The 17,500-nt window shown below is 48.7% G+C and overlaps 1 protein-coding gene across 1 annotated transcript in view; it reads left to right on the forward strand.

The window, feature by feature from the left end:
- The window catches only part of LOC134093878 (teashirt homolog 3-like), a 19,294-nt gene extending 4,794 nt beyond the window's left edge, over positions 1-14,500 (forward strand). Inside the window, exon 2 of the mRNA XM_062547170.1 lies at positions 10,301-14,500. Within this exon, the coding sequence (XP_062403154.1) occupies positions 10,301-13,686 (3,386 nt within the window). The 3' untranslated portion in view covers positions 13,687-14,500. The remainder of the gene's footprint in view (positions 1-10,300) is intronic.
- The last annotated feature ends 3,000 nt before the right edge of the window (positions 14,501-17,500 follow it).

Raw genomic sequence — 17,500 nt, forward strand, 5'->3', positions numbered from 1 at the left:
TAGTGGCAATCCTTTCCCTCTATCTGTGTGTGTGTGTGTGTGTGTGTGTGTGTGTGTGTGTGTGTGCATTTCTGCATGCATAAATGAGAGAGAGTAAATACATTTGTGTTATATATTGCACGTATTGCACGGTGCACATGTATGTGTTATATATTGCACAGTCATGCCGATACAGGGCGTCCACCCCGTGCCCTGACCACTCGCTGTGGACAGATGAAGCCGCCATCCAAAAGTGCTCTCAGGAGTATTTATATGGCTCAGTTCATCTTTTCCATGAGACCATAAATAAGGACATAAATACATGCGCGTCCACACATATATCTCACACGTAATGTATTTGTGTGTGTGTGTGTGTGTGTGTGAGAGGGAGATACAGGGAGAGAGGGAGAGGGAGGGAGTGACAGAGAAAAAGAACCCATGTAGGTTGGTCTGTGTGTGTGTGTGTGTGTGTGTGTTTGAGAGAGAGAGACTGTGTGTGTGTGTGTGTGTGTGTGTGTGTTTAGGACTGACAGGCATCGCTCACGTGGAGATGGCCTGTAAATGAACCCCATGCTTCACTCACCCACTCCAGACCCCTCCACAGGAGAGTGATAGATACTGCTTTAACAGAGACAGACAGGTGGAGCGAGAGAGAGAGAGAGAGGGAGGGAGAGAGAGAGAGGGAGGGAGAGAGGGAGGGAGGGAGAGGGAGAGAGAGAGATTAATGAAGGACACAAGGCTTATGAAGCCATTCATCATTGTGGATATAATTCAGACATGCTGTGTTAAGCTGTAACCTGAGAGAGAGGGGAGAGAGAGGGGATAGAGAGGGAGAGAGGGAGGGAGAGAAAGTGAGAGTTCTGGAGAGAGAGAGAGAGAGAGAAAGCGAGGCTTGGTATGTCTTCTGTATGATGGATAGCCTTGCTCGCACTGTGTGTTACCCGACACCAGTATACACGTAGGAAAATGTTCAAACGCACAGGCCTGTACATATACAAACACACACACAGCCTCACGTACGGAGCAGAGCACACTACAATATGCACACACACACACACACACACACACACACACACACACACACACACACACACACACACACACACACACACACACAGCCTCACGCACAGAGCAGAGCACACTAGGATACACACATGCACACACACTTGGATACACACACACACACACACACACACACACACACACACACACACACACAGCCTTACACACAGAGCAGAGTACACTAGGATACAATGCAAACTTAATATATTCTTATTGTCTCGAAAAAAAAGGCTTTGTTGTTGTGATTAAAATCTAGTGATAAACATTTGGCTCCATTTGAATTGTGTGAGGAGGACAAACATGAGCAGACTGCCTCTCTGCTCCCAGATAACCGCTACGGTGTGGCCACCGATTAGCACTCCCCAGGCAGGCAACAAAGGTTGCTGTGTTTTTATTCCTTCATTCTTCTCTTTCTTTCTTTCTTTCTTTCTTTCTCCCCCTCTCTCTCCCCCTCTCTCCTCGGGAGAGTAATGATGCCATCCATCTCAGGCCTGAGTTCCTCCCCTTTCTGTTGCTAGGCGATCAGAGCAAGCAGATGTTTGCTTTGAGTGATTCAGAAACCCTGCCAATCAACCGTACCAGGTGAGATCCGTTAGCAACGCCGCGCAGTCATGGGGGAAGGGGTGTTTGTGTGTGTGTGTGTGTGTGTGTGTGTGTGTGTGTGTGTGTGTGTGTGTTTGTGTGTGTGTGTTTGTGTGTGTGTGTGTGTGTGTGTTTGTTTGTGTGTGTGTGTGTGTGTGTTTGGGGAGGGGGGTTGAATGGCAGAGTGTGAGATTGTGTGATGGAAACATGCCCACTGCCAGTGACAGTTCAGAGGAGGGGTGCCAATCTGAGCAGTTCTCAGCTATGAACTAAAATAAGGACAGCAGCTATGGAGGGCTTGAGGGAAGCGTCTAATGCTGTGCGTAGTGAAACAAAAGGCCTTTTTCTTGGCAGTTAGACATCTGTTTTATATGCACATTTAGGTGAACATTTGTGTGTGTGTGTGTGTGTGTGTGTGTGTGTGTGTGTGTGTGTGTGTGTGTGTGTGTGTGTGTGTGTGTGTGTGTGTGTGTGTGTGTGTGTGTGTGTGTGTGTGTGTGTGTGTGTGTGTGTGTGTGTGTAACGTACACATGTCTTGTCAGGTATCTCTCACTGCTCCTGTAGGCTCTGGTAGGCTGAGCTGATGATCAGGCTGCTATTGGCTGTGTGTCCCATAGGAACACCCCCCATATGAGCACTTCTCCCAGATAAACACTCCTCACACACACTTCCCATTTGAACACACTTCTGTGGAATATACCTGCGCAGCCCTCATGTTACACACACAGCCCACTCCTTACTGAGTAAGACTTGTTAAGAACATCCCATATTATGATGGGATATTATTTGGAAGGGTTGACATGGGTGTGAAATGAATATGAATTAAAATAGTGTGAAAATCAACATTGAACAACTGGGCAGTTGAGAGGGCTGTCAGGAGGGCTGATGTGGCCGTAGGCGGGAGAGACCATAATGCTGTTTGTGCTGGGCTGGGGGAACTGGGGGATTGGTTGTGAAGACTGTGACCCTCCACACACACCATGGATTACACACATTAGACAATCACAAGTGCACATTAGGGAGGGAACAATAGCTGCCCTGGAGCTTAGGTGACGCACACACACACACACACACACACACACACACACACACACACACACACACACACACACACACACACACACACACACACACACACAATAGCTTCCCTGGAGCTGAAGGTGAAGACAGAAGAGGAGAGAGGAGGGGGTGTTGCAGACAAGCACATATATACACACATGCACATGTGTGCACTCACACACACACACACACACACACACACACATACACACACACACACACACACACACACACACACACACACACACACACACACACACACACACACACACACACACACACACACACACACACACACACACACAGTGTGTTTTTGTTAGTTAGACAAAATAACAGTTTATCATGTGTGAGTGCGTGTGTGGAGAGAACAGATAGACAGACATGTGTGAGTGTGTGTGTGTGTGTGTGTGTGGAGAGAATAGACAGACATGAGCCAGTCAGTCATGTGGACAGATGGCAAACAGAGACGTTATTGCATATTTGAAGTTTTGGGGCGATGGCTTGTATCTTAGAGACACACACCATTGTTCCATGCATCATAAATCACCAGGGTGTGTGTGTGTGTGTGTGTGTGTGTGTGTCTGCATGCACGCCACAGACCCCTCCGGCTATTTTGTTTTTCATCAGAAAGAAACCAAACACCCACATTACTGTTTTATTACCTTAGTAAATCAGAGCGGTTGTCAATCAAGCCGCGCACAATAATTGGATTTGGGTGTCGCCTCCTGCTCGGGCCTGTAAATCAGTCAGGGCTGAATTAAAAGATACAGTGTGAACCCCTGTGCCCTGTGAAGGCCCTCCTGAGGTGCCCGCAAGCTCTTGTCTCCGCTTTACTGCCAGTCATCCGCAGTCCCCCTCAATGGACATTAATGCTCCATACATTTACCCTCCCTGCATATACAGACGGAAGATTTATTCCGTAGATCAGAGTCCACCCAGGGCCCAGGGCAGAGCTCGCCTCCATTCTCTTCTCACGACCTGCGCTACACCACACTGAGGAACGGGGACGCAGGGAAGGAACAGGCTTCAGCACACACATTTCACTCACTGAGGAACCAAAGTTGTGTTTTCAAGCGAGGAGACTTGATAGTTCATCATCATGCACTGAGAAAAATAACCCATTAGATTTACTTCATTGTAATGTTGTGGGCAATGGTTGCACATTTAATTAAATGTTTATGCTGCGATTACCTAATTTGAGCAAATAATGCTAGTCTACATGAAATATACATGTCACTTCAATGTCATTGCGTTACACAGCTACTGAGAGCATTTAAACGTGGCAATTAATATTGCTGCGTCAATGTTAATAGAAGATCATTTGCAATTACTTGCAGTCATCTTGAGATAAAACAGTCTGCACAAGATGTGCCACAGCATTCAAAATATGATATTCAAAAGCACGTATTGTAGTTGGACATGTATGATATGATATGATATTCAAAAGCACGTATTGTAGTTGGACATGTATGATATGATATGATATTCAAAAGCATGTATTGCAGTGTTATGATATTCAAAAGCATGTATTGCAGTGTTATGACGTATATGATATATGATATTCAAAAGCACATATTGTAGTTGGACATGTATGATATATGATATTCAAAAGCATGTATTGTAGTTGGACACGTATGATATGATATGATATTCAAAAGCATGTATTGCAGTGTTATGATAGTCAAAAGCATGTATTGCAGTTTTATGACGTATATGATATGATATGATATTCAAAAGCACATATTGCAGTTGGACATGTATGATATGATATGATATTCAAAAGCACGTATTGTAGTTGGACACGTATGATATGATATGATATTCAAAAGCATGTATTGCAGTGTTATGATAGTCAAAAGCATGTATTGCAGTTTTATGACGTATATGATATGATATGATATTCAAAAGCACATATTGCAGTTGGACATGTATGATATGATATGATATTCAAAAGCACGTATTGTAGTTGGACACGTATGATATGATATGATATTCAAAAGCATTTATTGCAGTGTTATGATAGTCAAAAGCATGTATTGCAGTTTTATGACGTATATGATATGATATGATATTCAAAAGCACATATTGCAGTTGGACATGTATGATATGATATGATATTCAAAAGCACGTATTGTAGTTGGACACGTATGATATGATATGATATTCAAAAGCATGTATTGTAGTTGGACACATACAGTACATGTATGATGTGAACTGCTGATATGCCGGGCATGCTCAGTGCATAAGGCGCTCATGGAGGGAACCAAGCTTGGCTCATGTCATCTCAAAGATACAAATCTCTAAGATCTCTACTGGTCTCTAAGCATAGCTAACATAAAACCAACTCATATACAGTAAAACCCTTTGAGTTGGTTATAAAAACCCGCCGCTGCTCTTCTCTCAGACAGAAGGTGGGCATCATGGCGCTGTGGCTCTTCTCTCAGACAGAAGGTGGGCATCATGGCGCCGCTGCTCTTCTCTCAGACAGAAGGTGGGCATCATGGCGCTGTGGCTCTTCTCTCAGACAGAAGGTGGGCATCATGGCGCTGTGGCTCTTCTCTCAGACAGAAGGTGGGCATCATGGCGCCGCTGCTCTTCTCTCAGACAGAAGGTGGGCATCGTGTCGCTGTGGCAGCAGCCTCTTGTGCTCCAGCATGTGCTCCAGAAAGGAGGAAATGCTCCCTCTCTTATTCTCTTATTCCCTCATTGTGCCCTCTATGTGCTGGTCTAGACGTGCTCCCTCTCTTATCCTCTTATTCTCCATTGTGCCCTCTCATGCTGATCTAGGTGCCGAGGACAGGCAGGGACGAGGGAGGATAGAGGGTGGTGGTGTGCGGGTGGTGGTGGTGTGGGTGATGGTGTGTGCGGGTGGTGGTGGTGTGTGTGATGGTGATGGTGCGGGTGGTGCGGGGCCTGCTGGAGAGGAGCGAGGTGGCCATTGTGCGTATTTGTCCGAGCATGAGCAATTTGGCGGTCCAGACGGCCGTAACGTCGTCGCGGTAATTGTCTCCGGGACGACGCGAGCGAGCAGACGGGGGAAGTGATGATGTCGTTTTATTTACACCTGGCTGGCCTTCTTTTTACGAGCCAAGCGGGGGGGCTGGTGGGGGACGAGGGGGGGCGTTGGGGGAGGGACGCAGCGTTTGCCAGGCACACCAGCCCTGACTGACAGCCTCTGATCAGCCCTGTCCAGCCTGATCAGCGGAGACTGGCAGGTAATGGATCCCCGGTGACAACCCCAATCTCCGAGGGGGGTACGGCTGCCCCCCCTGCCTGTCACTCATCTATTACGGGCCTTTTTTCCTCCTCCTGCCCGGTGGCCTGACTCCGCCACCGCAGGATGGACGAGGCGAGCGAGCGCGAGCGGTGTGCGGTCAGCGCCGAGGAGTCACGCTGTAAATGGACGCTGTTTGGGCACTAATGTCTCCTGTCAAGCTTGCGTGAGCAAAACTCTATATGTGTGTGTGTGTGTGTGTGTGTGTGTGTGTGTGTACATGTGTATCAATGTGTGTGTTAACCTGCTTAACTGCAACATTTTCAAAGGATAAGTGTTTTATTGTACTTGTCAATCAAACTCCAACGTTGCAATTGTAATTACTGACCTGATTTTGAGCACGCCGCTCACAGATGCTGCAAGCATGCCGGCTTCAGTTTGAACCAGGGGGTCAGGATTTGACTGATTAGCTTTGCCGATTAGCAAAGCACTTCCTCGTCGCCATTTTCCAGAAATACATCATGTCCGGTGCCGGTGCGGTCCGGTGAAAAAATCGTTCAATTTTGGCACATTTCACTAGCCTCGCGAGCCATCCACGTACTTCCGGCCAAGGATTGCCTCCACTACGAGTCTGGCCGTGCTCCTCTGTGGAGCATTCTGCTCGGTAGAATTGTAACAGAACGCCCCCCCTCCAGAAAGCAGCCAATAAACGAAGAGACGGGTTGGTGGGGGCGAAAGGGGGAGGGCGCTCGTGACGATGACGTTAAACGCCTGCGCTATGTTGTTATGAGTAACTATCGCCGATTGGGTGAGAGCTGTCCAATCAATTCAAACCAGAACTGGGCGTTACTTCCCGCTTCCTGCAAGCGCTTCAGAGCAAAGAAATGCCAGACCATAATACGAAATGAAATGGTAGTATTATGGGATGGTGAGGACCAGGCTAACATTTCACTAGCCTAGCATTCACATTGAAATGAATGGGGGCGGGACTTGTTCACTTTCTCCAGTTCTTATAATACCTCCATGGTTTGAACACATTTAGATTTTTGTCTGCATTCATGAGAGGGGGGGGGGGAGGGCAATAAGAGACAGAGCATGAGAGGGGGGGGGGGGGCAATGAGAGACAGAGCATGAGAGAAGTGAAGGAGGTAGCAAGAGAGAGAGAGAGAGAGAGAGAGAGAGAGAGAGGAAGAGAGAGATAGAGCTAGCATGCAGGCCCAGATGTAGAGGATGATAGAGAGAAGATGAGAGAGAGAGGAAGAGAGAGAGAGCTAGCATGCAGGCCCAGATGTAGAGGATGATTACCTGTTTGTTGATGAAGTGCTTGATGAAGTGGGTGCTAATGGTGTGTTCATGTGAGTGACGAGTGATGAGTTGGTGAAGATGATGATGATGATGATGATGATGGGGTTTGGAGAGCTGGATGTCTGTGTGTTTTCAGTTGGTGCATGTTCATTATTAACATATTTGTTGATTGGGTGTGTGTGTGTGTGTGTCAGAGTTTTAAGGTAAAGTGTGTGTTCATGTGACTTCACCAGGCGTTGTCTGACGCGGGGGGGGGGGGGGGGGCAGATGTCAGGAGGGGGGGGGGGGGGGGCGCAGTCATTCTGTTCCTCTGGGAGAGCCACAGACAGACAGACAGACAGACAGACAGACAGACAGACAGACAGACAGACCCACTGATTGAGGGTGAGGGTCTTAAATATACTCCCACAAATAGCACCATATTAAAGTCTATGCATAGTGTGCATGCCACACCGTTTGCCACCAACATGATCCCACCAAATTGTTGCGTCCCCACAAATGTGTGTGCATTGATTGTGCATGTGCAAGCGAGATATTAAGCACTGGCTCAGGGTCACAGGAGATCCAAATGCATGTTTGCTGCTTATTCATCTTGCAGACGCATCCCACAGCACTGATGAACATTTTCATTAGCATGCTTCCTGGGATTACAACTACCGAGAGACCCGCCGCTAAAATGAGAGATTCGTTTATTTCATGCTTCAGCGAATCATATCTGATTAGATCCAGCAATGGCATTCTAAAGTAGATAGCTATCACTAGCATATAGATGGAGCTTTATTACTATGGCAATCGGGATGGAGGACTGAATGGTCAGAGAAAACGGTAGACCTATGGAAAATAAAACCGTCTTTTCTGGACTGTTGTGAATGTTCTGTTCTTCAAACATTTCAAACATTGTTATTGAGTGCTGCCGCTAACAGACATGTTAGCCAAAACTAAAAAAAACCTCCAAACCAAAACTAGTGTATTTGGTGACACAAATGGCCACATTCACATTCACATTGCCCAAACGGAATGTGTGCTTTGCCGTGTAGTTCGGCCATAAGCATGTATCAGGCATCAGAGAGAGTGAAGGATGGAGACAGAGAGGCTCACACACACATGAAGACTCACACACACATGAAGACTCACACTTGTAAAGATGGAGGCAGAGAGACTCACACACACATGAAGACTCACACACACATGAAGACTCACACACATGAAGACTCACACACACATGAAGACTCACACACATGAAGACTTACACATGTAAAGATGGAGACAGAGAGACTCACACACACATGAAGACTCACACACACATGAAGACTCACATATGTAAAGATGGAGACAGAGAGACTCACACACACATGAAGACTTACACATGTACTGTAAAGATGGAGACAGAGAGACTCACACACACATGAAGGCTCACACACACATGAAGACTCACACACACATGAAGACTCACACACACATGAAGACTCACACATGTAAAGATGGAGACGCTCCTTACGCCATGGGGTCACAGGAGCAGGAGCGACAGAGTGGGAGAGATGAGAATGGTGGAGAGAGAGATAGAGAGAGGAAAGTGGAAAGAGAGGGGGGTTGCTTTGTCCTTGTAAATGTGTCAGACAGAGATGCCCTGGCAGACTCAGGTCCTTGCTCACACACACACACACACACACACACACACACTCACACACACACACACACACACACACACACACACACACACACACACACACACACACACTTCACCTGTCTGAGGTGCATCCATGTTGTTGGTGATGTGAAGTGACAGGCTGCTTATGTGACTCTGTCTCCCATCTTCCCTTTTAACCTCCGTCTCTCTCTCTCTCGCTCTCTCTTTCTCTCTTTTTATCTCTCTCTTTCTCTCTATCTCTCTCTATCTCTCTATATCTGGTTGTGTAGTGTAGTGTGTGTGCGTGTGTACATCTGGGTGTGTGGAGTATATGTACTGTATGTATGTGAGTGTGTGTGTGACTGTGTGTGTGTGTGTGTGCGCACACTCATGTCTTCCAAAACATCATCATTGCCTTGTTTTTTGCCCGTCTCCTCCAACCTCCTCCTCATCTGTCTATATCCTGCCCTCAGCGTGCAGCCCTGGGCCAGGGGGGCAGTTTAGTATTGCATGCCTCATGGGAGGACTGATGAAGCACCACCAGGGAAAGTGTTGCATGTCCTGCTCATTCACATGTCATTCTCCTCAAACTCCAACGACGCCCAGTAGAAGATTCTAGAAGAGCCAGTGGTGGCTTGGGGATTTTTTGTGGGGGTTCTGTGGAATGTTGGAGAGGCAGGGAATTGACATCAGTATGCTGACGTGCACACATCTAACATACAGTGGTCACCTCCACATCATTTCTGGGGAATTTAGCAAATGTTTCAAGTTGTTGTCGTGCTTATAAACGTGTCAGTAGATGCTTTTTAGGAACACTTTTCTGCTTTTTAATAGCAAACTCTTGACAAAACAACTAAGACTAATAACAAGTAAACGCTTTCTTTCTGTTTTTGAGACAGAAATGATGTTCTGTTTAATCATCATGAACGTTCTATGCTCTGTGCTGTGCTGGAATCAGAATGGTTGCTGTTGATCCTGGGTTCTTAGTTCTAAATCAGAATGATTGTCTGTTGATCCTGGGTTCTTAATTCTAAATCAGAATGGTTGTCTGTTGATCCTGGGTTCTTAATTCTAAATGGTTGCTCTGGGTTCTTAATTCTAAATCAGAATGGTTGCTCTGGGTTCTTAATTCTAAATCAGAATGGTTGCTCTTGATCCTGGGTTCTTAGTTCTAAATCAGAATGGTTGCTGTTGATCCAGGGTTCTTAATTCTAAATCAGAATGGTTGTCTGTTGATCCTGGGTTCTTAGTTCTAAATCAGAATGGTTTCTGTTCATCCTGGGTTCTTAGTTCTAAATCAGAATGGTTGCTGTTGATCCTGGGTTCTTAATTCTAAATCAGAATGGTTTCTGTTGATCCTGGGTTCTTAGTTCTAAATGGTTGCTGTTGATCCTGGGTTCTTAATTCTAAATCAGAATGGTTGCTGTTGATCCAGGGTTCTTAGTTCTAACTGGATGTCTGTCCCTCCCCAGAGTACGGTCCAGAAGACGGCCCAGAGCAGCCAGCTGAGGGAGGAGAAGCGCTGGAGGATGAGGACCCAGCCGCTGACCACAGGCTGCAGATGGACAGCTCCTGCCCACGGCCCGGCCCACCCACCCCGGGCCCCGAGAGCGACCAGGACGCCTGCCTGACTGACCTCTCCTCCCACGACCTGGACAGCGAGTCCCACCTGAGCGAGCCGAGCGACCGCATGTCTGACTTTGGCGACTCGGTGAAGAGCGAGGAGGTGGCCGTGCGAGGCTCACGGAAGCGCCGGCCGGGGGCGGAAGACTCCGGAAGCATCAGTCCGAGCAGCCTGGAGCAGATGAAGGCCATATACGGCAGCTTCCTCACCAACTCCTACTGGTCCGCGCTGGGCATCCGCCAGCCCGGTTCTGAGAGCATACCGTGCACCACCACCAGCCCTGCCAACCCCAGCACCACCACCACCACCTCCACCACCACCACCAGCAGCAGCAGCAATGGCAGCACCGGCGGCAGCACGGGTGCCTTCGACTGGCACCAGTCGGCCATGGCCAAGACGCTGCAGCAGCAGGTGCCTCCTGGTGCTCTCCCGCTGGTGCTGCAGGACGCAGGCCTGGTGAGCAGCATCCACCTGCAGCGGCAGAGCACCAAGCTGTACGGCTCCATCTTCACGGGCGCCAGCAGGTTCCGCTGCAAGGGCTGCAGCCTGGCCTTCGACACGCTGGTGGAGCTGACGGTGCACATGAACGAGACGGGCCACTACCGCGACGACAACCACGCCCGGGACGGCAGCGGCGCCAAGTGCTGGTCCAAGCCGCGCAAGCGCTCCCTGCTGGAGCTGGAGGGGAAGGACGACGCGCAGAAGGTCCTGCGCTGCATGTACTGCGGTCACTCCTTCGAGTCCCTGCAGGACCTCAGCGTGCACATGATCAAGACCAAACACTACCAGAAGGTGCCGCTCAAGGAGCCCATGCCCTGTGTGGCCGCCAAGATGGTGGCGCAGTCCAGGAAGAGGCTGCCCGTCGACCTGGACTTCCTCGTTCCCCGGTCCAAAGAGAGGACTCCGAAAGAGCCCGGCGTCAGCAGGAGTCACAAGGAGAAGCTCCCTGAGGCTGGGGCTGTTGTCACAAACAATCACCATGGAAACCAGAATGGTGGGAGTGGCGGCGCGTGGCCGTTTGACTCTCACAAGTCACAGATTCTCAAGTGCATGGAGTGCGGGGCCTCCCATGAGTCTTTGCAGGACCTGACCGCCCACATGGTCGTCACGGGGCACTTCATCAAGGTCAACAACATCGCCATGAAAAAGTCAGAGGTTGCACCTTCATCTGGACCAACGTCCCCCACAGAGGACAAGAGCCAGACGGTAGCACTGCCCCCCTCCTCCCTCTCCTCCCCGGCCTCCCTCCCCTCCCCCTGCATGTCCCCCCCCTCCTCTCTTAGCGCTGCCATCAAGCAGGAGGACCCCGACAGCAAGCACAGCCCGCAGGAGGACCAGAGGGTGGACAAGGCCTCCAAGTACAACTATCTGACCGAGGAGGACCTGAGAGAGAGCCCCAAGGGGGGCTCGGACATCCTGAAGTGTCTGGAGAACGCGGTCTCGTCCGCCATCCACAAGGCGCAGACGGGCTCGCCCAGCTGGGGCGGGTACCAGAGCATCCACGCTGCCTACCAGCTGCCCAGCAGTGCCACTCATTTCCAGGGCATCCCTGGCAGGAGCTCTGCCCTGAGGTGCCCCGCGGTCACCAGAGAGACCCTCTCCCTGGGCAAGAGCCAAGCACTGACCTCGCCTGCCAGCAGCCACTCCCCTGCATCTCCTGCATGTCAGTCAGTGACCTCAGAGGCCAATAAAAGCACTCCCTCCTCTCTTGTCCCGCCCTCTTGTCAGCCGGTCAACCTGCAGGCCATGCAGGAGCTGGTCAAGAGAGTGACGGAGAAGATGGCTAAAGTGGAGAAGCAGATGAGGCCTGTGGACGCCGACGCACTTCTGGTGACGAAGGAAAGTCCTACTGCCGACAGCGCTCAGTCTGTGGAGGCTGCTGACCAGGGCTCGCACAAAGACCCGCAGCCAAAAGCCGCACCAGAACAAACCGGCTCAGAGCAGCCCTCTGACACGGAGAGTAATGCAGCAGAGGAGAGGAGCGAGCCAGAGACGGAGAGCCAGATGACCGATCTGGTCAGATCTCCCAGGCCTGCTCTGGACGCTAGCACTGCCATCATCACCACCCACGCAGCACCAGAGCAGCCCTTCGTCAATCCCTTAAGCGCACTCCAGTCAGTGATGAATCTGCACCTGGGCAAAGTGGCCAAGCCCGCCATGCGAGAGGCTGACCCCATGAGCATGCTCTTCAGGATGAGCAACAGCATGGCCGACAAGGTTGCCGTAGCAACACCCCTCCCTGCAAACAGCAAGAAGACCGAACCGTGCGTCGAAAGTTTCCAGGAGGTCGACAAAGACCAGCCAATTGATTTGTCCAAGGGCAAGAGCGACAGGCCTCGGGGTTGTTTGACCGCGTCTCCTACATCAGCTGCCCTCAGAGCCGTGACGTGTCCAGCTGTCCCGCCCAGCCAGCCGCCTACACACACGCCCTCAGACCGACCTCTGGACGTGAGCGAGGCTTTTCAGGAGAGCGCTCTGGCCGACATCTCAGACATGGTGCGCAACCTGACCCAATCCCACGCGGTCGCCAAGGCAACCAAACACCACAGTGGACGCCTGGAGAGGAGCGGCGGCGAGAGAGGCGTCGCCGTGGCAACGCCGGAGGACGCGGAGGAGGACGCGACGTCTCACAGGCGCAAGGGCCGGCAGTCCACCTGGAACGTCCAGCACCTGCTGATCCTGCAGGCGCAGTTCACCGCCAGCCTGCGGCGCTCGGCCGAGGGCAAGTACGTCCCGCCGGACCTGAGCCTGAAGGAGCGCACGCACATCTCGCACGCCACCGGCCTCTCCATGACCACCATCAGCCACTGGCTGGCCAACGTCAAGTACCAGCTGAGGCGCTCGGGCCGCACCAAGTTCCTGAAGAACCTGGACTCGGGCCAGCCGGCCTTCTTCTGCAGCCAGTGCTCCACGCAGGTCCAGACGCCGGCCGCCTACGTGCGGCACCTGGAGGCCCACCTGGGCTTCAGCCTCACGGACCTGGCCAAGCTCTCGGGGGAGAAGGCCGCGCAGCAGCTCAGAAAGCAGGCGGCGCGCTCCAGCAAAGCCCCCGCCGACAGCAAACACACACCCTCCCATTTGCCCTCCCTGCACGAGGAAGGCAAGTGTGTGCTGCTTGGGTGCAAGTTTTGCAAGCAGACTTTCACAAACAAACATGCTCTTAGACTCCACACCTGCCACATCCACGGGAGGACAGAGGACCTTCCGCCAAAAGGTCTCAAGATGGAGACGTAGAGTAGTTCCTCCATTCAAGACTGTCTTTGTTGAAAAACGCTCAACAGACACAAACTTTGAGTAAACATAAAATGAACAAAAATCACATTTACACTTCATTGCCTATTTCAAAACAGACAACTTAGGACTGTGGTGAATAGTTCTATTTTGATATATTATATGTTATGATATTTTTAAACAAATATTATTTCCAAAAATATTATTTGTACATGTGAATGAAGTATCTTAAAATGCTATATTAAATGTTTTGAATTAACATGTTATAAATATCAGTGTCAGCCTGGAATGGGAAGCAGTGAGCGTTCTCCAAGGAGAATTAGTCATGTCATATTCAAGAACTGCTTACTGCCGCGCATACAGTAGCCATTGCGTTTACAATATAAGATCCTGTATAAGCAGAGGTTTTAAGGTTTAAGTTAATGTATATATACACAATCAAATGTATTTCTGGATGGGTTAGTGCACTTTGAAAAAATAATGTTTTTCATTAACATACAGAAGTCAGCCAATTTCAGCAGAAAAGCACCTATGTTGTTTTGCACAGTATTATTACACAATGTTATGTTCAGATGGATTGTTTTTATTCTCCATATTACTTAAAAATACACAACATAATAAAGATAAGAGTCTGTGTTTTTGTTGTAAGGCTGGTTGTCCATATTGTATACTTGTCAGTTGATTAAGGATGACTGAATGAAATCACAATAATAACATTTCCTGTTTAAATGATTACCTTTACTATCAATCACGAATGTTATGAATGTTGCATTGTATCTGTTGTTAATATTGCTTTGGTAATTATTAAAAAGGCCTTTTTGTCATAAGATTTCATGAATTCACTTCATTTTTCTTTGCAATTTTATTTTGTGATATTAATAACAATTGTCATTAACATAATTTATCGACAAATAGTTGATCAAAGATTTTTTGACATAAGACATTTATCAATACCATACAGTAAAGAATCAACACAGCAACCTATTTTTTTAAAATATATATTTTTTTAATACTAACTACAATTATTTCTTTGGTGTTATAACATAAACATGTCTGGAATAATAACGGATAAATTCTACAATGACTGTTCCCTAAACAACCTTTCTCCTCACGCGTTCTCTGGCTGATGTATTTGAAGTGCTTATTTCAGGGGCTTAGTGATCTCTTGTCAGTGTCCTTTGGTCTGTATGTGTTCCGCAGCTCCTCGCCTGATCCTCTCTCTCTCATTGTCTTGTGCTCTGTTAAATCCTGTTAGCATGCTTCACTTGCTCTCTTGCACAAGCAGATTAATTAACCCTCGCTGCGCCCAACAGCCATCACTCACACTGCAAGCTCATTATCATAAAACACTGACACCGTTTCCACATTCTTCTCAAACAGACTCCATTACACGGGTGTTTAAGATGTTTAGAACTGAACATCAGTAGCCTTTGAAACGGTATTTTACATTATGCAAAAGCACACAGTACTACCAGCTCTGTGTCTACTGAAGAATGGCTGCATAGCCGTGCCTTTTGGCCAGATATGACTTACATAAAATATCCGATGGCTGTCTGCTGTTTGTGAGTTTGGTTCCGGATCATTAGGCATGATCTGAAAATTAGCCTTTGGGCTGACTTCTGCTTCTGCAACGGCAGCTCACTGTTCATCTGCGGAGAGAAATGCAAAAGCATCCTCCAGCACGGACAGTGCAGCAGAGATACACACTCAGTCATGTTCCTCGATATACTGTTGGTTTGGTGCTATTGGAGTTGTTTATCTATTGTTTTATTTGCTGTCTGTCTTCTCTCAGCAATCAGGAAAAAATACAATGACAGGACGTAATGGAAAAAGAGAGATGGACAGAGAGAGAGGGAGAGAGAGAGGGAGAGGGAGAGAGTGTTCTTCTCTAGTGCGTCCCATCAGCTCTTGTCATTGGCCTAATGAATATCATTTAAATTGCTCTGTATTTGGGAGGATTTCGTGTGTCAATCTAATAAGGGGAGGAGGCTGAGGACTCAGCTCTGACTAATGAAAGCAGAACAGCCTTTGACAGAGTGATGAGTGTCTGAGAGCTCTCTCTCTCACACACACACACACACACACACACACACACATACCCCCCCCCCCCCACACACACACACACACAGGTTTAAACAAGGTCACAGACATGCCAATCAAGACCAAAGAAAGATATGTTGATGGAAAAAGAATTAGACAGTTGGGCACAAAACTGCGTAGGTACCATGAGAGTTAAAGATTGTGTCCCCAATTTTAATGGGTGTATTTCACCTTTAAGGCCATCGCCATTTCTCCCAATCATTTGTGAAGCACGCTGTGCCATATCCAATCCATTTCAAAACACACAAGTCATTATCATTCAGAGCCACTCTTTTGAATGCGCATCCTCTCCAATGGAAATATCAAACAAATTGGCTGATGGTCTGCGCTCATGAGCAGCTCCAGCCCAACTTCAGGGGTGCCTGCCTTTTGTGACGGCGCCTGTCGGCTTACATCGGCCCCAGACGCAATGTGATGTGACAGGAAGTGACCGCTCCGCAGGAGAGGAGCGGAGAGGAGCGGAGAGGAGAGGAGCGATGGACGACAAGGAGGGGAGAAGATGGGAGAGAGGAGGAAGGAGTGAAGAGAGAAAAGGAGGAGGAGGAGGAGGAGAAGGAGGAGTGGGGGGGAGAGGTAAGAGGTAATTGAAGGACAGGAGAAGAGAGGAGGAGAGGGGGAAGGAGAAGGGAGGAAAGAGGAAAGGAATGGACAGATCATAGAGTGGGAAAAGAAGAGATGAAAGTGTGAGGAGAAGAGAGGGAAGGATGGAGGGAATACACAGGAAGGAAAGAGGGGGAAGAGACAGAAGAGACTGTAGGAAAGGAGAAAGAAAGGAAAGGACTGCACAGGAGATGAGTTTAGAGGAGAAGAAGGGAGGGGTTTCCTGACTTCACCTGGTGTGTGTCAGAGCGGTAGATAAAACAGAGTGGCGACACTCCCATAGACCTCCATAGGAAAAAATGGCAGCGCTTTTTTCAGGCTATTTCCTCGTTATGGGGCTTTTGGAACTGTTTACAGCCAATCTCTTGGTCAGTAGTCAATGAGTTAATTGATTATACCTTCCAGCTTCAGAAGTACAGCCCACCCTCCGGCGATTCAGCCATTCAGCACAGGTTTTTTTGGAACTTTTGATCGTGGCGGCAACATCAAAGAGTGTCGCAACTCTCTCTTTCTATGGCTCTGGTGTGTGTGATCTTGAAGGTCAAATCACCGATGCCTGAAAATAAAACACACTGACGGCAGGTGTGTGAGAGTGTGTTGTAAACGTTGCTATTTTCTTTGAGAAAAGGAGCACACACTGATTTACTCATTCAAGGAGCTCTCTGCCACGCAGTGTTTTTCATCAACAGAAAAAAAGCAACGCTAAGGTGAGTGAGGGCAGAAGTGCCAAATGCCCAAATCTCCGGCAGCTGGACAGGAAGTGAGTCTCACGCAGCTGCCTCGCGGTTGGCCGCCCCTCCCAGAGCGAGCTGTCAGAAGCGTTCTCGCCTGAGCCCTGACAGATTTGCTAAAGACACTCGTTCCAGGGCTCGGCTCCGTATATCGTTAATTTAATGCATGATGACATGGCCAATTACTGTGAGCTACATGCTCAAATAGCATGTCAAAAGCTGTGTATCAATCCATTAGATCCTGTCTCGCTGCATGTTAAGTGCTACCTTAAGCTATATCTCCTGCAGCAAAGTCGCTGACGCAGGCTAAACTCTGTGTTAGCTCATCTCGCAGTCGATCAGAGAAATGCCATTCTGCCAGGAGCTTGTTGACACACACTCACTGT

This window comes from Sardina pilchardus, chromosome 10 (genome assembly GCF_963854185.1).
Source record: "Sardina pilchardus chromosome 10, fSarPil1.1, whole genome shotgun sequence".
Classification (NCBI taxonomy): Eukaryota; Metazoa; Chordata; class Actinopteri; order Clupeiformes; family Clupeidae; genus Sardina; species Sardina pilchardus.